This window comes from Centropristis striata, chromosome 19 (genome assembly GCF_030273125.1).
Source record: "Centropristis striata isolate RG_2023a ecotype Rhode Island chromosome 19, C.striata_1.0, whole genome shotgun sequence".
Lineage (NCBI taxonomy): Eukaryota > Metazoa > Chordata > Actinopteri > Perciformes > Serranidae > Centropristis > Centropristis striata.
Window position 1 is genome coordinate 24654764 of NC_081535.1, and position 24302 is coordinate 24679065.

The 24302-nt window shown below is 37.1% G+C and overlaps 1 protein-coding gene across 1 annotated transcript; it reads left to right on the forward strand.

Annotated features, from left to right (window-relative positions):
• The first annotated feature begins 3399 nt into the window (after nt 1-3399).
• On the forward strand, nt 3400-23037 carry mvb12ba (multivesicular body subunit 12Ba). Its single transcript, XM_059357905.1, has 10 exons — nt 3400-3674; nt 7843-7965; nt 8398-8505; nt 8649-8745; nt 8960-9089; nt 10506-10649; nt 12391-12485; nt 15993-16048; nt 17001-17060; nt 18454-23037. Exons 2-10 carry the CDS (start codon nt 7855-7857, stop codon nt 18538-18540), a joined length of 888 nt encoding a protein of 295 aa, XP_059213888.1. The 5' UTR covers nt 3400-3674; nt 7843-7854; the 3' UTR covers nt 18541-23037.
• Nucleotides 23038-24302: the final 1265 nt, after the last annotated feature.

The following is a 24302-nucleotide window of genomic DNA, read 5'->3' on the forward strand; positions in this document are numbered from 1 at the left end:
AACCTTCTATGCAGGAAACATGTAAAAGTGAGTTAATTTGAAGAACAACATTAATTTCTCTGGGAAACAAATAAACTGCCTCCTGAACGTCACTAGATGGCGCCAAGATACGACAAATAAACACCAGCAGCTCCTAAAACTGAAAAATCCCAATTTGCAGGATATTTTGGTGTGTAGTAAGATCAAACCAGTTTGATTTTCTAATTTCACTAGTAGGTGACAGAGCTCTTTTCTTAAAAGATAGCGAATAGTTGCTGAAAGCCAACAATTTTCAGTAGCCCCAGGTTTAAAACTGCATGTGTCTAAATGTGAGTTATTGCCCATACGTGAACATGATGATACATTCAGAGAAAAACGTTCCTGTATAGAATGTAGTAAATGATCTGAAGCAGACAGGAACTGAACTTTACTGGAAGACTCAGGAGACCTTGTGACATGTTGGGTTTGAATCTGGTTTGGCACCTTTCTGAGTTGACATGTTCTGACATGTATTATAGTTCAGGAAACATTGTCTATAACCTTTGGCTTCAAAGAGACTGTTAGAAACAATCTGTTATTCTGTCTCTGTTGTCTGTCACTGTGTATGTGGGTCACTATCTGTGTGACAAAGGTCACTATCAAAGGTCACTATCAAATGCATGCATAACTCACTGTGTGTGTGCCCTCTCTCTATGCATTTATATATTAATCATGTAAGATGCTTTTGATACAATGATTATGATCGTGTGTTAATATTGGTTTAGAAACTATGATTACTAATTAAATTTAGTAAGATTCTATTATCACAAAAAGATGCACATTGCAACATCTGTGTCTCCACTAATATCTCTGCAAGTCACAACAAGGCAGGAGGTTGAGTTGAATGTTTTGATAACAGGTCAGGACACGGACTTGGGCCTCGTTCAGACTGCCAGCCAAAATCCGGTTTTTAGCCCATAGAGATCGGAACTGGATGGCTCTTTTGAAGTCTGAACAGTCACAAATCACATGACATCTGATTTTTGCAGACCGGATCGAAACCACCTTTGGGAGGTAGTCCCGCCATTTCACTCTAAGCAGCACTCATAGTGTGGAGACGAGGTGTCCACCGGCAGCCACGCCCGACTCATACGGGCCCGACGGGGGCGTCCATCCGCCCGGTTTCTCCCCTGGTGCGTCTGAGATGTTCTGCACCTCTACTGGACAGTGATAAGGCCAATTTACTGAGGTGACCTGCCTCCCTCATGTTTGTTGTTGTTGTTCTTGTCACTGTCGCAATTATATGACGTCAGACACTCTGACGCCGTTACTACAGCAACCTGTCAGATCAGTCAATAATGTGGCCCAATCTGAACAGAGCCATATCCGATTTGGACACTTGCTAAAAACAGTGTGGACAGTCAGCTCTAAAAATCGGATTTGAGTAGGAATCTGATTTGAATCAGATTCGCCTGCAGTCTGAACGTGGCTTTAGTGTACTGGGCAGAGATGATTACTGCCTGGTGACATGACGTGTCCCTATATTGATTTAACTGACGAATCAACGGTTCGAGAGGGATGCACCTTCTGGAGAGATTCTACCTTCATTTTTTAGTAAAATATTGTTAGGTTATGAAAAAGGGTTCGAGGGACAGAAAGGGGTCCAATCTCCATGAACTGCAGCCTATGTCATGTCAGGGACGTGTAGATTGAACCCAGAGAATTGGTAAGAGGATTTGCTGTTGGAGTCAGATAATTTAATTTTAAAGGTTTCCCCAATGCATTTCTCTAACAAGACCTAATACTATATGTCAGGGCTCTTTTATCTAAGACAGCTTGCTTTCTGGCCTTTTTCTGTTGTGTGAAGGGCCCTACAGCTATAATGAAATAAACAAGCTATTCCTTGACTTCATTTGAAAAAAATAAAACTCACAAACTTAAAAAGGCAAAGAGACATCTTCAAATATTACATTTAAATACCTTTTCAATTTGATAGCTAAAAAATGCCTGACGAACCCAAAAATCACGAATATATTTTTGATGGAATTTGTGGTCTCTCTTTTATTTTAATATAAAATACTCACCTAATCACAAACTTCTTTATGGTTTAATCAGCACGCCCGGAAGTTTTGCTTCATCCATTACTGGAAAAAAAACATTGTTTTTACCTAATAAGTTTTGCATTCCTAACAGAGTCAAAGATCCTCAGTTTAAGTGTTCCATGAAATCTTTTCAGAGCATTCTATTCTGCTGTATTGGCCTATTAAAAGCATATTGGCCTAGAGGTTAGAGAATCAGGCTTTTAACCGGAGGGTCGCAGGGTCAGAATACCACATCAAGACACCAAGACCTTAAGCACCATAGAAAAGCCTATACTGTAATTTGGTTTCAAAAACTTTTTGAAAATGTCTGTATTTTTGGTAATTGAGTGGCAACTACATCTGTTCTGGAAACTGCTGTGCATCACTCTTATTGTCAATGTACCTAGAAAAGCCATACATCCTCTGAATAACTTACATCTCCAGTTACTGGGTGTAGAATTTCATGAGGATCATGAGGTCATTCCATACAGCAAAGTTAAGTTTTGAGACATGCTCCCACTGGAATGAAATAACTACAACTAACAGCATCACACATTATTAAAATTTGGCTCAACTTTTTTTTTCATTATTTTGACTATTTTCTCGTTATTTTGACTTTTTTTCATGATTTCAACTTTTTTTTGTCATTTTGACTTTTTTTCATGTTTTTTTCTCATTATTTTGACGATTTTCTCATAATTTTGACTTTTTTCTTGTGACTTCAACTTTTTCTCATTATTTTGACTATTTTCTTGTTATTTTGACGTTTTTCATGTGACTTCAACTTTTTTCTTTTCATTTTGACAATTTCTTGTGACTTCATTTTTTCTCTCATTATTTTGACTATTTTCTTGTTATTTTGACTTTTTTGTGATTTCGACTTTTTTCTCATTTTTAATAATTTTTCGTGATTTCTACTTTTTTGTTGAGGGTATAGGGTGCTTACTTACACTATTCTGGAGTTTCTGAAAATAAGCTTTTAAAGTGTAGCAGAGTGCGTTCACATTTCTTATTTGACATCAACTCTAAAGTCTCTATATAAAATTTCAATTATATTGTAAAAACAAAGGGATTTGGAAAACTTCATCTTGTGGATGTGAAACTTACCCATCAGAAGCAAAAGATTTGTTATAAAGCATACTGTTTTGTTATTAGATTCCAATTTTGAGATATGAGATCTTTAGATTAAAAAATGATGGGCTGCCCAGTCTTATCGAGTATGAAGTTTTCCAAATAAATAAATAAATAAATGGGGGGAAAAAACCATAGACTGTATATAAAAAAAAACTGGAAGTAACACAGGAAACGCGGTACTCAATGTGGGCGGGGTTAAACGTTTGGCCCCGCCCACGTTGAGCTCGGCCCCGCTGCAGTGAGGAGCATCTCTCTCCACCCAGTCTGTGTTTTCAAGTAGCATTACAGGCTAGCTGGGTAGCTTCACCACAGTAGGAACCGTTAACCCGACAACAACCATGCAAATACATACAAAACAGCTTATTCATTGGATTGTTTCATAGATTATAGCTATTTCGTAAAATGCGAGCCACTCCTAAAGCTGTGAAAAGTTGCGAGAGAGGATAGAAAAGAGAAGGAAACACAGGGAGACCAAACGGGTTCAGCTGTTCACCTCTCTGGGTAAGTGAACGATCATCTAGTGGCCAGTTAGCAACATTAGCCACCGCCGCAGACTGGGTTTCTTCGAGCGACACTAATACCGGGATAACGGTATGATAATTACTGATGGTTAACTCTTTAGTCGTCTGGTGGATGCTGTTCCGCCACTGGTAACGCTAGCAACATCCTAGCCAACGTTTATAATTGACAGCTTTCCCTTTTTGTTGCAGCTTGTATGTTGCTACTTCAGTACAAGCGGCTAATGTTAGCTGACTGATATTAGCATCAGAGAGCTGTACCGCATAGCTTAGCTACACCACGGTCATAATGAGAGAAAATAGTGACAAACACAAGCTCCTTCACCTTTTTGTTATTTTGGCGGTTTGGTTAGTTACCCAAGTTCCAGAGTTAGCCATTTCTGTTCAACCACACATACAAGCGTAGCTCCATTATTATGAAGAGGACATTCAGTGGATGTATGGGCCAGTTATTGATGCTTTTCTTTTCAACACAGATGCTACTTAATAAAAAATGAGTAGGATAAGGGCATTTTGTCGAATTCGGTTTATAACTACTTTATACACTACGCAATACTTTTATTCAATAGATTTAATAAAAATGTTTCATGCTGATTACTTTGCTCCAATGTATTAATGTCGGAGCAGTATAGGTGAAACCAGTTGTAAAAAGTAGCATTTTCAATAAATATAAGGAAATGTGTCTATAGCATAGCAACGTTTCACGAATGGTTTTATCGCTTTTTACTGTGTGCTTTTAAAGACACTTGGCATGCCGATGATTTTTCATATCGTACACCATGTAAATAGAGTTTTGTTTTCTGTTGGTATTTCCATCTACTTGAATTAATCAGATAATACATCTTCTGTATTATAAATATAGCAGGTGGTACAAACACAAACTTTTCCCAATTGCCTTTCCTGAAAAACATCTTTTTTTCCAAATGCCAAAATTTGTATTACCTTATTCACATTAAAATGTATTGATTGAAAGACATGGGGAATTTTAAATCTTTTGGTAACTGGGGAAAATAGTGTCTGTTTGTTACTTGGTAACAGCAGCATATGTGTTGGACCTTCTTGATGGACTAAGCCAGTGGTTCTCAACCTTTGTTCAGTGATGTACCCCCTGTGAAATATTTTTCAGCCAAGTACCCCCTAAGCAGGGCAAAGCATTTTTGTTTGAAGTTTATGTCTCTCTCTCACACACACACACACACACACACACACACACACACACACATATATATATATTAACATGCGATCGGCTTTTCTGATCGACACTTTGAGAGCCCACCGATCAACCTGTTTAGGGTCCATATCGGCCGTTAATGATCAGTGGTCGATCGATTGGAGCATCCCTAGTGAACAATCAAACTTTTGGTGAGGTTGGAATTTTTTTATTTATACATCTGTGATATGTACAGCCTAATAGCAACTATTTTATGAAAATAATATAATGGAGAGATATTAATATGAGGACATTAATTTAAAAGCTTATATTGCAATCCTTTACATTTAGTAAGAACTCTGTCTCCGACAGAGGAGCATCTGGCAGCACTTATTAAAAAGGTGCCTTGCTCAAGGCTACTTCAGTCCTTGACCTGTCAGACAACCAGATGTCTTAGTATGTTACCAAGCAGCATTGGTGCGTTTTACAAACACACGGACTGTGAACCTGAGATGTTTTATGCGAGGGGGATGAATAGGGATGTGAAAGTAAGTGTCTTTCAGATCTACGGATATAAACAAATCTCCTTGTCACACAAAGCGTATCAGAGCTCTGAACTTGAACAGTCTCATTTGTTTAGAGCACACAGATCCAGTATTGGACGCAGAACCTCGCCCTTCTTTGGAACTAGAAAATATCTCAAATAGAAACTGCTTTAGCTTATGGCTGGGTGACATGGACCAAAAGTCATATCCCGATATATTTAGGCTGAATATTGATATACGATATATATCCCGATATTTTTATCGCAAAGTAAGAGCAAATGTTCAGTAAAAGTCAAAGCCAAAGCCAAATATGACATGTCACAAGTAGTTTTATTGAAACCGTTTATTTAAGTGAACATAGATACTGTTTTACAACAAAACTCCATAAAGTGCTCTAAATAAAAAAAAAAAATCTAAAATAAAAATAGCCAATGAAATAAAATAGGCTAATCTTTTTCTGAAATAAATATATTAATATGAGAAAAGAATAACAAAGATGACAAAATAACTAAACATGACTAAATATATATAAGGAAAGAAAACATTTTTGAACTATGTTGATATATGCGATATGGTCCATTCTATATCACATTTAGAAATATATCGAGGCGTCACGGTGGCTCACACTGGTAGAGCGCCTACCATTAAGGCCGTGTCCTTGCTGCAGCAGACCCGGGTTCAAATTCGGCCTGACGTTCCTTTGCTGCATGTCACTATCTAATAAAGCAGTAAAATGCCAAAAAAATTATCTTTGAGAAATATATTGATATATTTTTTTATATCAATATATCGCCCAGCCCTACTCCAGCTGAACCATTCGAATAGCTCCCTTGTTTTTTATATACTTCCTGCAAAATATGAGCGTCGATTGCAGTATCCTGTTGAGACCAGGTGGAGGGGACGCAAACTAAAGTCTGTAACCTCTGGTTACAGTCTTTAACCTAAGTGATCCCCCCCTCACCTGCCACTGTTGAGATCATCTCGCCAGTGACCCTAAAGACAGTCTTGTTGCAGCACAGGTCTGTGCAGCCACATTGCTCATTTGTGATTTTGCAACAAAAAAAAATCACGAAATTCAGCTCAAGCCGAGGAAGGCTTTCAAGTTTTTAATGCGCTACAAAGTATGCTGGTGTCACTGGCAAAAAAGTTCATGCCTTAATAATAGTGCCACCTGCTAACGGACATTAGTCATTTTTGTTGTCCGCCGTGTGTGTAGCACTTTATACCAACCCATACAAATTTCTCTTACATAAACTGTAAGGTGTATGCTGCTGTACCACTTTTATCAACAGAAAAAAAATAGGCTATGTGACATCACTTTTGAATGTGTACATTTTTTTTTCTTCATAGCTTTCATATTTTGGCATAGTGCTACCTAGTGGGTGATTGGCACTGATTGGTTATTTGTATGTGATTGGTCATGATAACACGTTTTTTAGGACAATATATTTTCCTATAAACTATCATAATAAACTATGGTATCGCAGATGTTGTTTTAGGACCATTTTATGCCAGCAATATAATAATATTGGATGAAAAAAAAGAAGAACTTTTAATTCCAACTGTGTTTTTTGTTCCCAGCTGAGAAAATGGGGTGGGATGGATTGTTGTATTGCCACTATTCTCATACTGGCTGATTGAGGTTTTCTCCTCCCTCATTCGGCTAAATAATCTTACTTTAGGTGTGCAGCTATCGGGAAACTTAGCTTAAAGTACCACACTCACTGCACTTTAGCTGGCTAGTGTCCACACTGTGTGTGTGAGAGCCCCGCCTCCCACAGAGAGCAGGCTTACTGACATGAGAGGGAAAGAAGCAGCACAACTGGTGCAACTATCCCTTAAAATCATACCATCTTCAAGCCCTCAGGTATAGAACAATAGAGAAGAAGAAGGTGAGTAGAGATTCCACCCAAAAGGAATCTAGAGTGCAGTGGACAGCTTCAGACTGACAAGCGTATAAAAGAATAAAAAAAAGTGTATATATTGTTTTAATTTCAACTGTTGTAAATAATATTTAAATATGGTGTAATAATAAATAAAACACAATTTGGCATATTTACGCAAAGCATAACAACAGAGCTATCATTAGTGATGTGCCAACGAAGAACCGAGAACCATTTTCATTATTTTCTGAGCCCACTAGATGGTGCTGTTGGTTTAAAGAAAAAGGCTGAAGCAATGGTAATTGAGTGTGCTTTCAGCTCTTTGTTGAATAGAGCGCACCATCTAGTGGACTCAGAAAATAATGAAAATGGTTTGTGAGGCTTCACTGGCACATCACTAGCTATCATTTCACTAGCTGTACAGGTACAGTAAATGGAAGTGCAGGTTTTTGCTTATCTTCATTTAAGGTACACTGACTTTAATGCAGGTGAATCCACTGTTCTCCTACTTTTGTGGACCACTTTCCAAGAAATGTATTTGTTTGATTGTCTAATTTGTTCTTTTTGTTGTAGAACTTTACAAAGATGCCTGAGGTCCGTGACCTGTCTGAAGCTTTGCCAGAGATGCCCATGGACCCAATCACTGGAGTAGGAGTAGTAGCCTCCAGGAACAGGGCACCCACTGGATATGATGTGGTAAGTTACTGAACACAACTACGCACAGATAGATGGTGGAATTACAAAATCAACCCCCAAAATAATGGTCAATTTTGATTATACTGGACAAAATAATTTGTTAGGCTGTAATCATGACACTTCGAAAAGAACAAAGTGTGGCGGAACAAATTGTGTTTACCTATCTGACTTATAAAAGCACCACGTTCTTGCTATAGGCTTTTTCTCTGATGAAATAATATAGAATAAAATAGTTGGAAACAAAAAAAAAAACTCTCTCTTGAGCTTAATCACACAATTTTGTTTCGTGCACTGAAGCATGCACCTTTGGGGGAATTACTTTCCCTGAACATTATGTCTGGAAAGATTTAAGTCTGAGACTGGTTAATAGAATCCTGTGACATCAACATATTGTTATTGTTGTCTCATTTTAACTACCCCTACACCCTACAGGTCTCTACAACAACAGATGGCCTGGATGCTGACCTGTGGAAGGACGGCCTTTTCAAATCCAAGGTGACCCGCTACCTCTGCTTCACCAGGGTCTTCTCTAAAGAAAATGTAAGTTAACCCACCTAACCAACTAGCTTAGCATGTTACAATCTTGCATCATAAATCTAACATTTGAATGAATTATCTGGTGAAGTTTTTTGAGCTGTTTAGGTTTACTCCTTTCTCCTTTATTTTTCTTTTCTTCTCTATAGAGCCATTTAGGCAATGTTCTTGTGGATATGAAGCTAATCGATATAAAGGACACTCTGCCTGTGGGTTTCATCCCGATCCAGGAGACTGTTGACACTCGTAAGTTATTCAGTCAAGCTGAAAGCAACTGAAGCATCACTGTGTGGCAACCCTGTTTTTCTGAAAAGGATTAATATTAATTATCTTCAAATCCAACAAATGTGCTAGTCCCTAATAATACTAACTGTGTTGCCTTTCCGACATTAATGTTCTCTTAACTGTTTTCTGTGTAGTAACTTAACGTCTGTTTCTCTCTCTCTTGTATGTTCCACAGAGGAACAGGCCTTCAGGAAGAGGCGACTGTGCATTAAGTTTATTCCACGGGACTCCACAGAGGCAGCCATCTGTGACATCCGCATCCTAGGACGCTCCAAGCAGGCCCCCCCTCAATACACTTTTATAGGGTGAGCAGCTTGACATCACATGATGGGACATAGTGGGTTTTCGTTCTTGACAAATAGTTATCCATAGAAGGGAACACAACTTCTGGTACAGGCCCTCCTGATATCACTATATCAATATCAGTCAGTGCGTTACATGCACAGTTTAATCAAGCTTTGCTTAAAATTCGATTATGGCGTCTAATGTCCTTGTCCTAGTTTACATGCAACTGAGAAAATGGAATAACTGACGGGAACGTGTCCTCCTCCTCAACACTAGGTATTTATATGCGTTGTTTCAGAGGGTTAATACTGCCCCCTTTCCGGTTGATCTATTACATCATAATAAACAAGTGGAGAAAGGCGGGAAACTGGCATTTTCTATGAAAAAGAACAAAAAGATGGATGGTGATTTTGAGAGGCAGACAAGAACGCCTGATGCTGTTGGAGGGCTACAACAGTAGCCTGTCTTCGGTTCGACACTTCGCTACCGACCCGATACCGTGACCCGCTACTGTCATATAGCTGATTTGCGACTGCTTTCTCAAGAATCTTTGATAGAATAGAGAAGTTAGATATTGGTCTGTAGTTTGCTAAAACTCCGGGATCAAGAGGGACCTTTTTAAGAACAGGTTTCACCACAGGTACTTTAAAGGACTGTGGCACATAGCCAGACAATTATCCACTTCAATGTGTGACTTTAACAATTAACTGTATTTAGCAATAGCAGCAAGCAGACACAACAAGTACACAGAAACACCAGAAGTTATCCAATAGGCTCGACCTGAGCATTTAAGTCCACTTAGTCTGATGAAGCATTTCTTTCCTCCTTAGTTACTGTTGCCTTTCTATCACCTTGAGCCAGTCTGATTATTTTCGGGCATTTTGGCCCAGAGAACTGCTGCTCACTCGATATTTTCTCTTTTTTCTGACCATTCTCTAAAAACCCTAGAGATGGTCGTGCATGATAAGTACTTTTTTGTAGATCAGCAGTTTCTGAAATACTCCACCACATCTGGAACCAACAACCGTGCCACATTCAAAGTCACTTAAATCACGTTTGTTTCCCATTCAGATGTTCGCTTTGAACTTCAGTCGCCTTGACCATGTCTACATGCCAAAAATGCATTGAGTTGCTGCCATGTGATTGGTTAATTAGATACTTACGTTAAAGGGCAGTTTAACAGTTGTACATGATTAAGTGGTCGTGAGTTTATATAATTATATTGTGCATTGCCATTCAGCCTACAATAAAGAAGATTCTCATGATAACAACGAAACATACTAAATAAGTAATATGCCACGTGTTCCCACATTTTCAAGGTGCAAAATAAGGTTGAGCAAAAATAATCATGATTTATATTTAGCTTGTCTAAATGATCTTAGGAAATCTTTTCAGCTCTTTTTCTGCCAATTAATGTTTATTATCTTTTTAAACAGAGAGCTTAACAACATGGGAATCTGGTATCGCATTGGTAATGTACCTCGGGCCCAGGACTCCACACATACTCCAACCACTAACAACACCCAGAATGTGAGCTCCTCCTCCATCTCAGCCCCAGTCCCAGCAGCTTCTATGCCCAAGTATGTCCATTTTAATCATCTTTTTATACATGTGTTGTTACGTATGTCTGATGTATCCTTGCTTATGAAGATAGCTTACATGTGTCCTGTTTTTACACAAATTAACATGGCTGTGACAGGAATCAGCTGCGAGGAGGAGGTCGTTGGTGATTTTGAGTAGTGCCGTTTCAGTGCTATGGAGAGGTTGGAAGCCGGACTGTAATTGTTAAAAAATGTCATCCGCTACACCACTACACTTATGGACCAAAAAAACAGTAGTGGACGGCTCCTCTCTCTCCATTGCAGGACGGCTAAATATAAAAGATCCTTCGCTCCTACAGCCACCAGACTGTTTAATCTTCAGTTATTTTACAGAAGAGCTAACAGACTTACCAGCCGTGTTTCCATTAGGGGAAAGAGTGGCCGCTGGGAAAGAGTGGCCGCTGGGAAAGTCTCACGCCACGGCCTCTCACTCAACGTGTCTCCATTACAAAAAAAAGCCCCAGAGGGATATACGAGACTCCAGAGGGGACGTATGGTTTTCAATCGTCACGAAATCGCTTAGCAACAGTTTCAACCATGACATCACATATGTGGGGGATTAAACATGGGAGACGCAACTGTTGCTGCCGTTGCTAACTGTGCACAACGTCCGCTGCTGATCATAAACAAACCAGCATGGTAAATTATGCACTATGTCTCCGCTGATCATAAACAAATGGGCATGCAAACTGTACACAAAGTGTACGCCGCTGATCGTGAATTAACCGGCATGGCTAACTGTGTACAGAATGTCCAGTGCTTGTTGTAAACAAACAGAGATCGCTAAGTGAACACCTCCTGCAGCACATACACACTGTACTGCTACAGAGCTAACTGTTATTAGCCTATTAGCACTGTGCTACTGTGCACCTCGTTCCGCAACGTCGGACTGCACTATGAAAGGGCAGAAAATCCCGCCTTTGCGGGATCACTTTGACCGGCCTAAGGCGAAGAGCTGGCACAGATCTTTCCAGCAATATATCGGGTATTCGCGGGACCACACTATAAAAGGGGCTTATGTTTATTGTCGCTTGTGACTTCTCTCTACTTTGCTGGCTTTTTCAAACGGCATGTGTTGTTGTGGCATCGAGTACTACGTCACATCCTGCTCAGCAACCAGGCTTTTTTCAGGGGAGAAAAACGGCCCTGCTCTTCTACAGGGCCAAAAAAAGTCTGGTCAAAGGGCCGCTCGGGAGGGCTCATATTCAAATTTGGGGCGTTTCGGCAAGTGAGACCCGCCTCATTTCGGGTATTAGACTGTAGTGGAAACACGGCTACTGTTACCAAGGATATGTCAATCATTATATAAAGGAGGGGGTACGGTGAATTGCTTCGTAGCGGATTCCCCTACGCGGCCATCTTAGGTGCTCGCTCCACTGGAAGTCATCTATATGCAGATTTAAGGAATTGTCATAGCGCGCCTCCCAAAAGGATCAAATGATATGGGGTACTGAATTATGAGTTACTGAATTTCCCCTCTGGGATAAATAAAGTAATTTTGATTTGATTTGATTGATTTTGTACCCTGTGCGGTCTATAAAGTCCTATGAAACAAATCTGTTATTTGTGATTCTGGGCTATGTAAATTAAATTAAATTAAATTAAGACTTTCAGAAGACACACAATTGAACAGCAGCACAGTATGGATTTGAAGGAGGCAAGTGTTTTTTCTCCCACCAAAACTAACTGTTTTTGTTGCTGTTGTTGTTTATGTCCTAAGGCATATTTCAATGACCCTCCCAGCCAGCTTCAGAGGGAAGAACACAACCAGACCAGACTATGAGCACCAGAACTCCAACTTGTATGCTATTTCAGGTCAGCAATTGGTCGTCTTTTCAACATCGTCTCCACCAAAAAACAAATGTCTTTTGAAATGTGTGTTAGAGTTACTTATTGTGTGTAAAAGTACTTCAAATATTAGGGCTTTCAAAGAGAGCCAAAAAGGTTTGAATATTCCTTGTAAGAAACGCATTAGTGTGATAATATATTATTGAATATTACATCCATAAGAGGGCAAACCAGTACAAGAAACAAAACTACTTGCATAGGTTTATTTATTAACATAAACACATCTTTTAAATGATCTACATACTTCACATTACAAAATAAACAAATATAATAATGCCCTATCATATATAACCTAATTTAAAGACTGTAGACCTTTTTTAACTTTTTTCTCCCTCTGCGCCGTGGTTGGTGTTAGTGACAACATTGCTAACTAACTAGCCAGCCACTAAATTGGTGAAATTTAACAACTTAACGGATCTTTTTCCTTAGCCAGTGTAGCATGAAAGGATGTCAGAATTAGCAAGATAGCTAACTACCCAGATATCCACTAATTTGATTGCAGCTTTTGTATTGTTTGCTTGCCTCTTTGATACTACACTTAACAGAAAATTAGCCCAACAGCAGACTGGTGGCCAGCGCTGGGTCTAACTGCTGTTCTTCTTGCAGCTTATTCTTGTCTAATTTGTGGTTTAGAAAATGCATCAATGTAGCTATTCATGCACACGGCAGACAGCCACAGTAGTACTGCCTTTTTTTCACAAACAAATTTTAATTTTCTTGTTCAAATCTTTTTTCTTTAAAAAAATAAATTCTCTCTCAACTTTAACATAATTTTGGACTTAAATAGACCAATCTGGCAACAGCAAGACTTTGCAGAGGTACAAAAGTACTTTTAAAGCTATTAAAGCAAAGTTGTTTAGTATGTTGATGCTTTTATTATATCGGATCTGTGCACTTTTAAATCACATTTAAATCCAATGCACCTAGCAATTAAGAATAATTAATTTCCTGCCCTGCCATGTTATGACAACCATCATCTTACAGTGGGTACAATAGTGCTGCTGTTTGTTTGAAACAAAGCCATCAGCTTTGTTCTTGAAGTAACTGGTGTATGATGCAGCACAAACCAAATCAACTCAGAGAAGTGGCTTGTCACTAAAATGAAACTAGCTGGTTGATTTTAGAGTTCATTCCACGTTAACTGAGCCTGGGCAGAGGCAAAAGTAGCAGCTTGTCACTACAATGAAAATAGCTGGTCTACCTTAAAGGTAAAAGAAAGAAAAGAAATGGGAACTTGACTCTGGTCTTGAGGAGTTGTTGTAGATTTTATTCACTGACAAAAAGCCTAAAACACACTGCAATGCTACCTTCTGCTACAACCAAAAAAAGTTAGGATATTGTTTAAAATGTAACAATATAACCCTTACCATTAACATTTAGGATGCATCTTTCATACCCAATTATGATACTATCACCTGATACCAGTTAACCTGTTTACCCTAAATCCCATATAGGCCTTGGATCAGAATAAGCATTGATTTGGATTTGGAAATGGGATTGTAAGATAATTTGCAAACAAATGGTTTGAATAGAACATGGCATGTTGTTTCCTGGTTGGATTTAAATTTTTTTTTGTCAAAAACAACCTTCCATCTACATTTAACTCCTCGAACCACTTTTTCATTAGATTTGGTAGACAGCCTTCAGTTGTAAAACCAGTTGTTTAAAATATATGTGTGGATATATGTTTTATTCTCTCCATTTGAGAAGTGTATTTGGTTATACTTTAGTATATTTATTTATTTTTATATTTAGCCTTGTTGTTTTCTGACAGATTTCCTTTTGCTCTGTTGAATTTTTGTTTGTGCATTATGCTACAAATGAAGGCTACACTTCCTGTATTAATTTCAGTGCTCTGAACTTTGCCACTAGGTGACGCACTTGACTCAGCAGGCTGTTTTTTATTTTTTTTATTTAACCTTTATTTAACCAGGAACTATCCCATTGAGATTAAGAACCTCTTTTTCAAGGGAGCCCTGGGCAGGCAGCAAACACAAAATACAGTTACATATTTACATAAGACACAGACATTAAACGTGTTATGAGAAACAAGTGCATGTTGTGGAATTGGCCTCAATAACTCTCAGTTTGGATTTAAAAGTGCTCAAAGGAATTAAGTCAGTTAGTTTCCAGTCTTTCTGTAGCATATTCCAGCATAAGGTGCAGAGTAAACAAATAGCCTTTTACCCAACTCCGTACGAGCAGAAGGGACAGAAAGCAACAAGTGATCTTACTGTCTCCAGTTAAATGTAATGAGAGCAAGGCCATGAATGAGATTGTAGCAACTCTGTTGCTGGATTTAGCTCAGCAGTGAATCGTGGCCCTGGCTTTCTCCATTAGTCCATTTATAAACAAACATAACATATTGTGATAATCACGTTGTATACTAAATGCAATACAAGTTGGATTATGAGCTGTAGCCACACAGATGATGTAGTCTACCTTTAATTTGCCAAAATGCATATAATCAACCCAGTTTAAATGTACACATTGCCATATTTGTGTCACTTGTACCTTAATACATTGTTTCATTTGACTGTGACATTATCACACATACACCCTCATATTAAATAAGACATCTGGAACAACAAAATGTTGAAAATATAATGACTATAGTGTTAAATATATTTTAAGCGATGAAAATATACATTATGCTTAGTTACACAATATATGACCATAAAGTTAACAGAAAAAAACAATGAAATCATTTATTGCAAGTATTTGTACAAGAAAAAATAAATAATTAGTCAACTAATAATAATAGTCAACTAACATTTCTTGATTGTGACAGGCCTACTGTTTATCTACATTATAATTCGCTCAGCCTCTTAGCACTTTTTTTAATTTTATTTTTTAAAAATGAATTCTTCTTTTCGAACCAAAAAACAAACAACAACATAAACTATAACAGCGTAGGCTAGATGCATATATGTATACATACTCACATAGACACCATTATACAGATGTACATATAAACATATACACACATACAGTATATATAGCCCTATACATATACATGCATCTGTCCCGTCTAAGTAATAAGATAGACATAAGAACCAGTTAACTTAATATTCACTACGCATTTCCTGTTATAATTTTGGTCCAAAAAAAAGGGAGTAGGCTGAAGTAAAAAAATGCTTATATAGGCCTATCCCCTGGTTCTTTGTGAGAACCTCCACATGCCACTTTGGTTCATGTATGAGCAGCATAACAGTCCGTGTGTTCCAAAACTAGATCAAGATCAAGAGTATTTTTAAATTACTGTTTCTTCCCACCTCCAATCAGTGAATAAAAAGACACAAATTACCATAACAACTGCCCTTTTGTTCTCGTCCTTGGCACATGCTATTAAATTAAGCCCTTACTGTTACTTTTGCTTTTTTGGAAGTTTGCAAAAATACATACTTTGTTATTCCTTTAATGCTATTGTAAAATACCATTTTATGGAGCATTCATTTCTACTGTTTCTTGCAGCAATGGATGGAGTGCCTTTCATGATCTCCGAGAAGTTTGCCTGTGCCTCATCTGATGTAAGTTGTCTGAGTCCGTAGCCCTTTGGTGGCAGCTCACCATCCTACTGTCCAGTTATGTGCTTAACCCTCCTGTACTCTTGGGCTCCTTTTTGACCCCAAATCATTTTCAACCCTCTGTAACTTTATAGATTATATAAATTTCAACTTTCTTCATACATTTTTACGTGTTTTATACATTTTTATTGCACCCATGCTCCTCAGGGGTCAAAAAGGACCCCATGACATTAGACTGGTTTTAGGACATGTAGAAAAAATTATTACCAACTTTTTTTTTTCACCTTTTAATGCAACTCATGACCAACACATTGATGTATAATTTTCATATTTTTTTCATTGTTGTTGGTCAATTTAAGTCAAATATACAAAATTAGGCCTCATTTCAAGAGAGACCTGGGTTGGAATCCGGCCTGAGGTCCCTCAAGGGTTAAACACCTCTGCTCCCTTTTGAAACCTTTGTGTAAGACTGGTTAGCCAGTCCCTGATTCTACAGAAGTTTGGACTATCATAACTGTCAACTTAGATAAGTAAGGATAATACTAATTTTTTTTTTTAAAGATTATTTTTTTGGCATTTTACATGCTTTATTGAAAGTGAGAGACAGATAGAAAGGGGGTGACAGAGGGGAGGACATGCGGCAAAGGGAACTCAGGCCGGATTCGAACCCGGCTCCAGCGAGGACTGTAGCCTCTATACATGGGGCGCCTGTGTAACCCACTACGCTACAGACCACCCAGGATAATACTAATTAATGGTTGTACAACTTTTTATACATTTTATGTTCAAATTGATGAACCTTTGTTTTTGTAAATATACACTGAATTCTAAATTTAATGCATTTTGTTTTTTATTTACGTTTTACTCCCACTGTTTGCGTATTGGGCTTGTATAAATGAACTATGCATAAAGCTATGTTTTCATAGCTTGACTAACTGTCACTGCTCTTCATCAGCTGCAGCAGGTTGATCTGATGGGGATTACGATCAAGTCACTGGCTGAGATTGAGAAAGAGGTGAGCAGACAATCTAATCAAGTTATAGTTGGTATAGTTCTGCTGATATTACAACATGTAGGAGAATTCCACTTTATTACAAATGTATTTCATTTTTAAATTTTTGTCTTGGTCTTAACGATTAATCAAATAAAAATCAATCTTGTGATGTAATAGAACCCAATTTTAAAATTGCAAACACAACACTTATTTAATGCTAAACAATCTAACCATCAGAGGGTCAGAACCACCAGGCCCAATGGGCTTTATGTGCACACACACTGTCCACACTCAACATATGCAAATGAGTAGATGAAGAATATAACTTGTAAAATGCCATGCAGGAGCATTAATGTTAGCAGTTTAATTTGTTCAGTATGTTAATGTTGCCTCCTCAAGACCATGTCTTGGTTTAACAACACGGCTTTATGTTATCTAAATATTTAAAAGCAGTGAGCCTACAAAGTCTAACTGCAGTAACTACATTTTTGGTCAAAATTGAGTTATAACTAAAAATGAACTCCTTGATGTCTGTTTTATCTTGTGACAAAGTTTTATATTTGAAATTTGCTTTATTTCAAAACCAAGCAGCACTTACCACAGTCTGCTTTGGATATATATATATATATATATATATATATATACATATACAAATTAAAACATAAAAATAATATCAATTATAAGTTTATTTGAAAGGGAAATTATTATCTAGATAGTGATGAAGTAAAAAAGTGAGATAAAATTATATTAAGACTAAATTATAACATTTCTTTTTAATATTAAGTCGAAAATACACAAGTCTTTGAATGGAGTTGTTAAACACTTTTAAATACACTAATAACAAAATCATTTTGAAAATGTTTATTCACTGAAAACAAAATATAAAAGCTGAAAGAAGACAACAACATTGTTGTTACTGCACTCTGTTTGTGCATCACTATTAGAACCTTTTACAGCAATGCAGTAACTATGTTTTTGGGGTCAAAGGTAAAATAAATTATCATGATTTTTGAGCATAACATTTGAGCATTTGTAGGGCAGTATAGTATAGTATTAGTATAGCATTAGTATATTATTAGTATAGTGTTAGTATAGTATAGTATTAGCTGAAATGTGGGAACATGGAGGCAGACAGATATACAATCCTGGCTGGGTTGTTTTTTATGCTTTAGGAAATGTTCTAATTCTTTTCACAAAATTTACATAGGAAACATGTTTAATGATCAAACTACTTTAGTTTTTTTTCCAGGTGTTATGAATCCACATTGCCATTTAACGTCTCAGCAAATAGAAATATTCTGCAAGAAAAAAATAGAAATGCAAACAGATTATTTGCTGATGTTTTGATTTGACAAATTCATTGCAGACTTGGTTATAATGTTTTCAATGTTTTAACGTTTTCTCCCTCTGTCAGTATGATTACAGTTTCCGCACAGAGCACAGTGCCGCAGCTCGCCTCCCTCCCAGTCCAACGAGGACCTCTCTGAGTTCTGAGGCCTAAGGATCCCCTCATCACCCCTCTACACTCTCCCCATCAGAGACCAGCAGGAGAGACCTTAAAACAACTACTGAGTACCTACCCACAACAAACAGTCCTGAAAAAGAAAAAACAACAACCCAGAACAACAAAAAAAGATGAATTTCCTAACTCTGGGGCTCATCATCAACATCATCATGGTCTCTTTGTGTTAGTTGTGGTGTTGAAGAGGAAACTGAAAACACTGAGAGAAAGACAGAAGCATAACAGGACCGACTCTGGGTCTGGCCAAAACCACTACGGACACAGCTGATGAGCTTTTAGAAGATGAAATTGACCGTCGTCAGACACAGCAGACTTTTCTTACTCAAGAAAATCGAAAGGAATCGAACTCGTATAATATTAAAATGCATTTCTTTTCTCAAAAAGAATCGTGAAGCATTGTTGCCTGTCACACAACCAACCAACCAACCAATGTTCCAATCAAGAAAAGGATACCTTATTGTGATGGAGGGTACTTGTTTGGCCTTTTCTCTATAAAATGGAAGCTGAGGAGCAGCCATCATATTTGCCTTTCTCGTTCATGACACACCTGCTGCTCTAACATTGACCTGAGTCATGGCACCAGAGGGCAAATCATCCATGTTCATGTGTTGGAAATCCAAAAGGAATTGTTACATAATGGGATTTTGTTTTTAAGCTTATACTGCTTATCCTATTGGGGAATGACTCATTGTTCTCTAGATTTTACTGTAATATACTGCTATAACTTTGAGTACACTTTGTGTTTGGGAACTTTTGCTTTTTGTTTACCACAGATATTCTTTAACCACTCCACCACTGTATGTACATTAGCAGAAAGACACAGGTTACACTGCTGGATCACACATACCACTAGTTTTATGTTTCTGACAACTATTGCTGATGACTGCTATTTTTTTTTTTTTTTAGGTCTTCCTTATTAGTGATAAAAAGTCTTCTTGTTTTGGTATTGTTGCTAAAACTTTGGTGTCTTTCTCATTATCTTACTATGAATTACTAGGAATATAAAAATGTATATTTAAATAATAATAACAATTATTATTATAACTATTAGGAAGAGAATCAACCCATTTTATCGTAAACACATCTCCTTCGCATTAAAAAAAAAAAAAACCCATCTAAATGTACAGTGAAGCAGAGTACATTGCGCCAACTTAATTACTGTGCTAGTCGAAACTTAAAACGGTCAACATTTATATAGAAAACTCAATGGAAATGTGAAATTTCTGTTTGTATTCATTTTTAAAGTGTGATTGTTACATGAAATGTGTGTGGAGCTATGATATGGATACTGATTTAATCTGCTGCTATGTTTCTTCTGGAAGGTGGCTTTGAAATCACATGTCCTCATATATTCACTCAACTTTTCTGTTGCACTTTCTCATAGGGCTGAACCATATAGGAAAAAGTATTTATTTTGCTTTTGCTATTATTTTGGCTGATATAATCATATCACAAATGCAACGTTAGAGGGAATGATCATTTTGCTAAATTATCATTTTCATAGAAAAATACATTAACATACCATATTGTAGGGCTGCAACTAACGATTATTTTCATTATCGATGTGAAAGTGTTGAAAAATATCAATCAGTGTTTCCCAAACCACAAGATGACGTCCTCAAATCTCTTGTTTTGTCCACAAACCAAAGAGAGATTCAGTTTATTGTCATAAAGGAACAAAGAAACCAGAAATATTCACATTGAAGAAGCTGAGAATTTGGACTTTTGTCTTTAAAAAACTGCTCAAACCAATTATTCGATTATCAAAATAGTTGACGATTAATTTAATAATCGATTATTGTACGATTTGTCGATTAATTGTTGCAGCTCTACTATATTTACACCTGTTTTGTGACAAAACGTACCAAACAAAAACATTTTTTAAATCTCTAAATTCAATTTGTAGGCTGATTGATTCAGACAGGTATTTTGACTAGAGCAGTCAAAGGCAATTAAATTAATTATTAATGCAAATTCGTTTTAATGCAGGTTTTGTTATAATAATCCTTTATCCTTTGCCCAAACTCAGATGGTGACTAGCAAGCAAAGAAAAAGGTCATTCAAACACGATGTTCAGCTATAATGGCCTGTCTGATGGGTCTGTCAACAAGATCAAAGTTACTTGCAATAACTATCAATGTGAGCTGAGTTACCATAGGATTTAGACTAAGATACAATTTTCTAGCCAAGCAAATGGCCAATGCAGACAGTCCCTTAAGCCCTGTAATATGTAGCTTGCGGTAGGCCAGTAAACATTGTGGAAGATGAGGTTCTGTGTGAAATGATCACTATGTTATCGAAGATAAAGTTGTTCCACAAATAGTGGCGCAGTTGAGACAGACTATGATGGTTGAGCTCACTGAACACTTGACAGCAGTTACCGTTACCTCAGGTAGTGGTTACTGGTTGTAACTCCAGATCTATGAAAATGTGCATAACCCTGTAACCACTATGGTGTTATAATGTGATGAAATACTCCCTTTAAAGTACATTTTCAATTTGTGATTAACTATGGGCATGCAATGAATCACAAATAGAAAATTTTTTCATCAACTGATCTTAACAACAAATAATGAGCCTCCTGCAATTTGGATATTGCTCTACTCAATATTGCAAATTCAATAAAATTCAGATTAATTGCCCTGTTTTGTTGAATTTTGCTTTAATCAATACAGTGTATTTTCCACTGCAGCTAGGTGTAACATTTATTGTGATAATATCAAGATTTATTTTCTGAGTTTTGAGCATTTACACTTTCTGGGTTTTAAAGCATAGGTTGAATCTGCATAAATACAGTTTTCAGCAGTGTTACATGGTGAAATTGCAACCCAACTCCTCTTGAACAAAGGCGCTATCACTTTCAATGGACAACGTCAAACAAGAGTTCCATATGTAACCAAGCTTCTGTGAATTGCTGTCACTAGGTTCTGCAACCCTCTTGGGTTTTTCAAAGTAAAGTGTATCACTTTGACTGCAACAGATGTTGCAGTCAAAGTGATACAAATTGTAGTCAGTTCCACATGTATGAGTGAAGAAAAGTTGTTTTTGAGTTAAGCTACATGTGAAATACTCTTGTGCCTACAGTGCATCCTCAAAAGCAGGTCCTTAATTCAGCCTGTCTTCCCACTACCCTTTTAACAACTTTTTACTGAATACGTCTGATTTAGAAGTTGCATAACTTGGAATTTGTGCTGTAATGATCAAAACAGGTAAACCATGAGTACAAGAAACATTTCATACTAATAGATAGATTAGAGATTTTGAGGGGTTGGATAAAGTACCATAATCAGTATATTACCACCATCACCTAAAAATAAAATCAATATCAGTTTAGTATTTGAATACTTTAACCACTTTATCTGGCCATTAGCCAACCCTGTCTAAGTAGAGCCTTTATCTGCACTGCAAAAAAAAAAACCTTAGATTTAGAAGTGTTGGATGATTCATCTTGTTTTAAGAGTTTATTTCTTGCTTATTTCTAAATTTAATAATCTTAATTCAAGAAAGCTTGTCAAGTGAAATTATCTGTCCATGCAGCAAGATCATTTCCATCAGATTTAGTGCTTTTATCTTGTTTTTAGACACAGTTTTTTGCAGTGTGCGCTCTTTTCGGAGCCACCAGTCCTGTAACATGAATACAATTTTACATTGCAGGAAGAGAGCATAGATAATGGCGTCACATCTCCCCTATGTAAATGTATTAATACAGGGCTGTCTGACTGCAAGATAAGTTCACTCTAAAAATATGTCTCTGTGTATTTAATGAGACAGAATACACAGACAATACAGGAATGTGTTTAGAAGCACCAAGCATTTGGTTAAACAATGGCCCTGCATTACTGTATTTCACTTCATTCACTGCAAGTCATAAATGCATGGAAAACTAATTTTATTTTATATTTTTGTGTGTTTAAATTATTAGTCATTTCAGTATTTTGATGGTTTTGTCCTAAAGGCTGTTTAGTTTCTTCTTTCCAGAAATGTAACCTAGCCAATTGCACTGCTGACAATTTTAAGTGTGAAAAGATAAATGATCATGTGAGGCTCTTTGTATTTGAGCTGAATGTATCTGCCTGTTTTTTTTTTGTTGACAAGTTACACATATAATTTCTCAGCTGATGTGTTTACTTACAGCCAGTTTTGCGAAAACATTTAATAGCTAACTAATATTGTGTCTGCATTAACAGCAAGTATCAATCCTGCTTTGATGTGTGTTAGTTTGCATGCATGGTAACATGAGGTGTCAGAGTTTGGAAAAGGAGAGGTATTTTTGGAGGTTATTGATCAATTTTCTCTCAAATGGCTTTTTTTTTTACTACAGGATGAACAAAACCGCATTAGTTGATTTCTGTTATAAGAAAGTTTATTAAACTATGATTAACTGAAGCCCTTGACTTGAAGTTGGATTTAATGTTGGTAAGGTTGGTGCTATCAAATTTTTAAGGTGGATACTAATAAAGATATTGGAAGTTTAAAGGAACACTTGGATGTTAACCTTCACTGAGCACAAACATTAACCCTCTGGAGTCACCAAAAGCTCCAAATCATGACTTCTTCATCACATCCAGACTAGAAAACAAAGCAGCGTGGAGCCCTACTGTAAATTTTACCTCTAAAGTTCTGACTGTAAACTCCATGAGGCCAGTTTCAGTTTGATGATGATATACCAAGTAAAACTGGAGACAAGCTCAAGTATATTTAGTATAAAATGATAGAACTGGATGTCACCCTCTTATATGTTATATTTGCAACCTTTGTTCACATTTGCAACAATTAAAACTCTTTATTGAGCATGAAAGTGTTTAAGTAAAGTAAAAAAAAAAATTCAAAATCACATTTTATGTTGGACTAAAAAAATACATGACCAAAAAAGAAAAAATGACCAAAATTGTTAAGCTTAACACACAAGACACAAAAAATGCTTGAATGTGATTGTGTGTGATCCTGTCATCCAACTCTGGTTTTTATTCTAGTGTGACTGGATTTTGTTTAAGTGGTGTATACAGGCAGGATGAAAAGGATTCAAAAATTGACAAAATAGCCCAAGACTCCATAGAGTTAAAACCTTTAAATGAGCACAATATGTTCTATTTAAAGCCTGCTTAAGACTACAGAAGGTTTTGATTTATGAAACTAGAGGATCTGAGGAATCCTTTAATACCAACCACGTCATCAGGAAGGGGTTTAAATAACACTCCAAAGTCAGGCTATTTTTTTAGCGAGGTAAACCTGAGACGTCAATTTTCAAGGCAACCCTCTGACCTCAAGATATCAGAATGAAAATAGGCTCTATGGGTACCCAAAAGTCTCTTCTTTACATGCATGGCTACTTTAAACTGATACAACACAGTTTACAGCTACAGTTACCACTAGTGATGTGCCAGTGAAGCCTCATGAACCATAGCTTCAGCCTTTTTTTTTTTAAACCATTAACACCATCTAGTGGGCTCAGAAAACAATGACAATGGTTCATGAGGCTTCACTGGCACATCGATAGTTACCACCACTTCTCCCATGCATTGGGAAAGGTGAGACTTGTGCAGTCCATGAAGCAAATTGTATTCATGTGTGATGATGCCAGTCCCCTGAGTAGCCATTTTATTTCAGTGGACATTTCTTGAAAGTTGTATCACTGTATAAATGACCTCCTGTGACCTCGAGGAAAATCACAGCCTCATGAAACAGCCACAAATGTGATACCTAGGCCATTCAGAAGATTTGTAACTAGGTATGCCTAGGTA